This window comes from Notothenia rossii (genome assembly GCF_949606895.1).
Source record: "Notothenia rossii genome assembly, chromosome: 1".
NCBI lineage: Eukaryota > Metazoa > Chordata > Actinopteri > Perciformes > Nototheniidae > Notothenia > Notothenia rossii.
The window spans coordinates 9,379,553-9,387,052 of NC_136912.1; the positions used below are offsets into that span (position 1 = coordinate 9,379,553).

At 42.7% G+C, this 7,500-nt stretch overlaps 2 protein-coding genes across 2 annotated transcripts in view; one reads left to right on the forward strand and one right to left on the reverse strand.

The window, feature by feature from the left end:
* Window positions 1-1,607, reverse strand: part of LOC307028505 (solute carrier family 22 member 7-like) — an 11,057-nt gene extending 9,450 nt beyond the window's left edge. The window contains exon 1 of the mRNA XM_079663587.1: window positions 1,502-1,607. The gene's annotated coding sequence lies outside the window, so the exon portion shown is untranslated. The remainder of the gene's footprint in view (window positions 1-1,501) is intronic.
* The window catches only part of LOC307028421 (heterogeneous nuclear ribonucleoprotein L-like), a gene marked incomplete at its 5' end in the record, with an annotated part of 23,109 nt that continues 17,143 nt past the window's right edge, over window positions 1,535-7,500 (forward strand). Inside the window, 1 exon segment of the mRNA XM_079663418.1 lies at window positions 1,535-1,720. Coding sequence (XP_079519544.1) covers window positions 1,535-1,720 — 186 coding nt within the window.

Below are 7,500 nucleotides of genomic sequence, written 5' to 3' on the forward strand. Positions count from 1 at the left end.
CCCTGGCACGCGTGCCAGCATTGGCACGCGGCACCGTAACCAGTGGCACACTAGGAATAAGTGGAATAAGTGCAAAAATATTTAAATTATATTTTCGGATCCTGAACGAGACCGCCGCCAGAGCCGTTACCTGCAGAAGGAAGCCATGCACGCAACGCAGCCCCGCTCTCTTTATCTCCAGGTGACTTTCTGCCGCTTTCCTCCGCGGTGCAGTGCTGATCGTTTCACCACAGAGGAAAGCACTTCTCTAATTGCAGTACCCATAAGGAACTGTATAAATGCCGCAGTTTTTGCGTGGCTGTGTATTTAGTTGAAAGCCCAGTGGCAATCTGCTCATCTCTCATCGAAATAATATGCTACAAAGGGGCGGACTGGCCATCTGTGTGTTGAACTTTCCTTTCGGCTCTCAGACCGTAGTCGAGGAGGGCAGAAGCAACAAGCTTCAGGTTCAATAATAACCCACTTTAGCTTAAATGACTGGAGAGAAGCGAGCTCTTCTTGGGAGGCCGTTGCATTTATTTAGCTGTTCTTCTGTTTCACAAAATACATCACAGACCTCTGTTTTTCTGCTTCCTCGTTTCACTTCCAGAAACATACACACGTTCCCTCACTGTCGCTCTACCATCCACAAACACACATGCACAAGCCACCCACCCCCCCCCCCCCTCTCTCTCTCTCTCTCTCTCTCTCTCTCTCTCTCTCTCTCTCTCTCTCTCTCTCTCTCTCTCTTAAAGGGACAGCGATCTCATCTCACTCTGCATGACCCTATCACAACATGTGTGCTCTGGAGAATCACAGAACGGACGATCGTCCTTATTATTATATCGTTTAAATCAATTATTTAAATGTGGTTGTTAAATTCGGCATCATGTAAGTTGCGCTGAGAGGTCCAGACACTGCTTCCCCGCAGCGAGGCTCCCCTATCCTCCTGCTGATAGTTGACGAGCGTCAAGCTCCTCTAGCTCCTCAACCACCCCCCCCCCCATCCCCCCCTTTTTTAAATAGCGCTTCTTATCAAAAAGGTTGCCGACCCTGTGTTATAGTGTGGTTATTATACCTAGAGTAGATTTGGAGTCACTGACTTTGTAATAGATTACATAGAAGATATTAAAATCATTGAAATTATGTTCTAATAATATAATGTTCTAAAATCAATTCAACGAAAACATTTCCCAATTTGGGATAAATAAAGTACTTCTTAACTTGTATTTATGAACCATCCATAAGTAATCAAAAAGGTGTGCCACACAAAAGGCACATTTATAATAATTTTAAGCATATTTTACACTAATATAAGGAAGCAAGCATGGATAAAGGTATTCATAATAAGATTGGTGCGTCGAATATCCGACCTAGAACTCACTTCACTGCAGTAGCATTTCGTTCCTGAATTTGTACCGCAGTGACACATCAGTGTGTATTCGTCCTATCTTTGAAGAGGGTGCGTGTGTGTGTGGTGTGTGTGTGTAGGCAGGTGTCACCGTGTTTTGCTCCGCGTTACCTCAAATCTTCATCCGTTAATTGACCCACTGTGATGGAGGAGGACAGAGAAGACATATCCGGGGGAGAAGGAGAAGGAGGATACCACCGGGCAGCCAAGCGGCTCCGCACGGAGGAGGAGGCCGACGGAGAGGAGCTGGAGGACGGGGAGGAGGAATCCGAGGAGGCGGTGGTGAGCAGCGGAACCACCGACAGCAGGAGACGGAGCACCGGAGGGAAGGTGGGGGGCAGCTTTTATCAATCCTGCTTTTAAAATATGGTTAGAATATAAATAACGCTCGTGTCATATAATAATTCCAATATAATCTTGTTTCCACTAAATGACAATGAATGAATTAAAAGAACAGAAAAACAGTCAAAAGTCCTATACACTCACTATTTAAAATCACTGAAGAAATGAAAGACAAGTCCACGTTTGCAGAAAATAACAGAAAAGAGTCTTCATGCAGCACGGAAGTGAAATAAATATTACTTGTATAAATCGTATCTCTGTGTATTATTAGAAGTTCTTCATGGGGAGGTTAAATAATGCTTGTGTCATATAATAATTCAAATATATTCTTGTTTCTACTAAATGACAAGGACTGAATTATGAACAGAAAAACTGTAAAAAGTCCTATGCACTCAATATTTATGAATATGTCTCACTATTTAAATCAGTGAAGAAATGAGAGGGATTTCTACGTTTGCAGAAATTAACAGGAAAGAGTCATATAGTCATACAACATGTAGCACGGAAGTGAAATAAATATGACTTATAAATCGTATCTGAGTATTATTAGATGTTCTACATGGGGAGGTTATTTAGGGTTGTTTTACTGACTCTTTATGAGGAAGTCAGGGTTCCCACACTGTGAGGATGACACATATGTCATCCTCCAAGATATGTCACAGTGGGTATTTTAGGGAAGAGGTTTTAAAGGAGCTTGCTGGGTGATTCTTTAGTAGTTTTAAAACCTTCTTTTTAAAAACAGAAGCTGTTTGTGGTTAAGCCATAAGGCCTTCAAGAAGGGCGATGGAGTGACCCGGTAAGCAGCAGAAACACCGTTTATTTAGAAATGACAGGGTTCAGCACTGCCTGTTCCAACTTTAGCCAGTTTAGGTTGTCTTTTTAATGAGAAGGTTTTGATGTTGAAATCGTCACAAGTTTGGCGGTTTGACTCCAGTGTGTCCACAAAATGTTGTTGAGCAATAAACTGAACCACAAATTCCCTCTGATGTTCAGGTTAGCATTGCCCATAGTAGCTCAAGTGTAAGTAAAGGAGAGGCGAAGTAAAAATTGAATTTGTTTGTTCAAAAAGTTCAGTCTGTTATAATGAACTTGGTCTTCAGCCTCCTCGATGTGTTCTTAAGGAAGTCCTTTTACTGCAGTGGACTTTTTTTCAAGTCAAGCCGACAGGAGAAGTCAGTAGGATATCATTTGAAAATTGAGTTAGTTTGCTTGAAACTGGAGCAAGAATAATAATATAACCTTGTCTCTTGTTTGCTACGTACCTAACTCAAATCTGGCCATGTCTTACACACTACACCTTAAATGAGCTTAATTTCAGATTCTCAGAGGTGTATAGGCCAGACTGATATAGCGCGCAGATATTTGTATTAGTATTATCTTTCATATCAAGCTCTTAAAACGTCATTTGTGTCTGCTGCTTATTCAATGTTACTATCTGGCTCTGATCCTCTACTCCAGGGGGGGCCAACCATTCAGAGGTTAAGAGCCACATTTTGTCTATGTTACTGCAAAGAGCCACATCAAACACACAGTCACTGATACCGCTTGTTTCAGTTTTTTGTTTTCTGGAGACAAGATTTCAACCACGTCAATGATGCATTTTTATGGCATTGGGATATATATTTTTTAAATCCTCTGAAGCAGAGAGAGGAGCTGTGGATTATTGTTATTGATTAATGCATCAGTGTTTCTTAGGGTCAAAAACACTAAACTCACAACTTAAAATGAAGGCGTTTAGTTTATTTAATAAAAGAGCACATGTTCAATGTGAAAAGTGACAGTACTGTAGTTATAGATTATCTGCAATTTCGTGCTATATATATATATATATTTAAAATCGCGCATCGCCCCTCCAAGACAATGGTAGGGGAAACACTGGATAATGTTTAATCAACGATAGGTCCCCCCCCCCCAAAAGGTGATTGGTGCACTGCATCGCAGGTATTATTGTGATTGGCTCTTGGGCCACCTGTCATCCTCTCATACTGACACTTGACACCACACATACACACGTAGGGAGAGCCGGGACGAAAGTAACAGAGCGATTTTATCCGAGCCCAAACACCTTTGACCGGCCAAATTACGTCAGAATGATCAGCATTCGATACTTAACAGACCTACTAAATAAAATTAAAACATTTCTTACAGACAGGCCTCGTGGTGTCCGTAGGCTTGCCCTCACTGTCAGAGATATAGCTAAAATACATCAAAATGTCGCTTCTGGCGTCTTTTTTGTCAACAAGCCGAGGCGCAGCAGCAGTTGTACTCCCACTTGCAGCCATGCTTCTCGTTTTCTCACATGCTCTGGTAGCTAGCGCGTGCACGAGAGAGGGGAGAGACTTAGAGCGTGCTTGATAGGGGCGGGACTGTAGGCACGGCTGCAGTGCAGGGAGTGGAATCAGAGCGCTGAACACACACGGCTCTTATTAAAACAGCGCTTTCTCACCGGAGTACTTTCCCCCGTCATTTTAAAATTACCATACTAATGAAACGGAGGAATAGTAACGTTTTTAAGGGCAGGGTATCGCGGTATACCTTTCAAGTATCGGTACACCGTGCAACACTAGTCAGGAGTCAGTGTCTCTCCCCCAAACTCACACATATAAAATTCGATATGAACTGAAGAGCCGCATGAAACTAGGCAAAGAGCCGCATGCGGCTCGAGAGCCGCGGATTGGCCACCCCTGCTCTACTCGTTGCGGCACTAGGGTCTCTCTTTGAGGTTCTGCCAGTGACAGGAAGTGGCTGAAATCAGTAGGAAGTCAGACCATCTGTCTACCTTTATTAGATGGGCCTGTTGTATCAGTCAGTCTGTGACCTTGTTAGTGTTCATGTTAGATCACACTGAACACTGCAATCTAGAGACAGAGAAACATACAATAAATATACGAGGATTTTAGGAAGATCACATTATGTAACATTTACTTTATTCTACCCGTTAGGACATTTATTCTGGACTCAGTCATGCAGGTTTATCCTGATCAGATCAAATATATAGTTACACATTTCCAAAATCTGAAAGGTATATCGTATAGATTTAGCTTAAAACGGAATAGAGTCAAATTAAAATGGGGAAACAATTAGATGTGAAGACGTTTTATATAATAGCTTTAAGGTGCCAGGGATGCATGGGAGGCTGCACACGTCAACAGGCAGATTTGTGCAATGCAGTGGTTGGTACATTTAAATGTATTCAGCAGCTGTGAATACATAGCATTGAGAACACCACACTCCTTCACTGTGAGGCGTCTGCATGTGTGTGTTCTATCCTGACACACTGGAGGAGGTAGGAGACTTTATTGAAGTCTCATCAAACAGTTTCCTCCCCTCCTCAGCAGCTCAGTGAACGCTCTGCAGACAGAGAGCATCATGGGAAACAGATTGTAGTGAAGCAAGCAGGAACTGGACCAAACTGCAGTCAGCAGAAGAAGCAGCAAGATAATTGCAGTTATTTATCAACAAAAAAAAGAGTCCTAAGGCATTCGGTCTGGTAGGCAAGCGATGACAAAGAAGGAAGGTAAAAGAAACAGAAACTCAAAACACTAGAAGAGAACTCTCTCAACGGAAACACACCACTGCTCACTGGTTGCCGACAACTAACAAAGACACATGGGAAACACACAAGAGACTAATTAACTAAGGTTACTCAGGTACAATCAGGGCAGGGAAGCCATTTCCAAAGGCAGGACAACAACAAAAAAGACAGGCAGTAATACAAGATGAGACAATAGAGGAGGGACACATCGCTATGTCAATGTGTCTTCGGGCAAGATACCTAACCAAGCCCCAAAGAAAGGAATGACATTGAAAATAAATACTTAATCCATGTGTCCCTGGGCAAGACTCTTCCCCCCAAATTGCTCATTGCCCACAGCACTGAATGTATGTGAGTCGCTTTGGATAAAACTGTCTAACAAGTTTCAAGTAATTGAATGATTTACAGATAGAAAGAGACATCTGTAGATTAGCGGAACATTTATATTATACATTCGGTCCTAAAAGTTGTAAAATGTGCTAAAATTGAGAGTTATATCCTCTCCATTCATTTGACTGAGCCAAGACCGGCCATTATGGGATGGATCGAAGGCCGGACTTAGCAAACACAAAAGTGTTTCAAGTTTCAAGGCTTTTATTGTCATGTGTGCATAGCTACAGTGTAGTGTGCATAGCTACAGTGTAGTTATGACAAAGAAAATATTGGGCAAGTGACATGTAATGTAATGCATGCTATATGGGCCCATTGGACGGGAATATTGCATCGCATTAAGATCCTTTTGTACTTGAGTGGCTTCATGCACTACTGAGTAACTCTCATTGGAATGAACGGGGTCCTGCCTCCAAAGCTGTAACCACTTCTCTAACTACATCCATGGCAACTAGTGTGGTCGTCTACAAACGGACTGTCTGTGGTTTGATTGCTAGCTCCAACAGGCAACATGACGATGTATGCTTTGGCAAGAACCCCAAATTGCTATTGATGGCATGGCCAACACCGGGGTGAAATTTAGTTTTAACCCTAACCCTGAGCAGGCGGCCTTTTGTATGTTAGCCTCTGTATGAATGTGGGTGATTAGGTGAAGGCTGACTTGTATATTTAAAATGCTTTTCAGGGTTGTAAAGACTGAACATGATCTCTATGAATACAGTTTATCTACTATACCATCAGCCGAGACACCACACAGGCTGAAGTCAATGTTTGAAGATTTTGAACAGACCATTGCTGCCACTTCCTAACCCATCAGACCAACAGGCAGACAGACAGACAGACAGAAAGACTGACAGACGGACAGACAGACAGACAGACAGACAGACAGACAGACAGAGAGACAGACAGACAGACAAACAGACAGAGAGACAGACAGAGAGACAGATAGACGGACGGACAGACGGACAGACAGAGAGACAGACGAACAGACAGACAAACAGACAGACAGGCAGACAGACAGACGGACAGACAGACAGACAGACAGACAGGCAGACAGACAGACGGACAGACAGACAAACAGACAGACAGACAGACAGAGAGACAGAGAGACAGAGAGACAGAGAGACAGACAGACAGACAGAGAGACAGAGAGACAGATAGACAGACAGATAGACAGACAGACAGACAGACAAACAGACAGAAGGACAGACAGACAGATGGATGGATCTACCACATCTTAGCGCTGCCAACCAGTGTTGCATTTTAATTATTCAAGTCTCTCGTCTCCTGTTTTTTTAATAGCCTGCTCTTTGATGGAGCTAAGTGCTCTAAAACAGGGCAGAATGATAAAAAATTGAATTCATCAAACCACCAATTAGAGTTCAGTTCATGAGTTCCAGATTGCCCACATCCAACCCAGGTCCGGGTGATTTTACCTCCCCCATGATTTGCATGTTCTGACACCTGCTGTGCTGCTGTGGATTACATTCAGAGGTGAAGCTCTCTGCAGACTTGAGCCAACATCAAAGCACCTTTGATCTCGTTGGTTATAAAAGAGAGAGAAGATCAAACTGAAATCACAAGTGGACGTGTAAATCTGACCCCAAAACAGAGTCTATTATATATTCATTTAATTTCTTGAGGTGGCTGGACTAAACGTAATGCTAAAACAGGTTACCTGATAGATCCATTCCTCTATTGCTGTGATTGATTGGTTGGTTGCTCACCGCCTTCAGAGGGGCCTTTATTTGAAACAGGCTTATACAAGAGACAAGTCTTTGATTCTAATTCACGCTTTGCAAGTTGTTCATTCTGCATTAGATTTGGTTTAAAATCTTTTAGC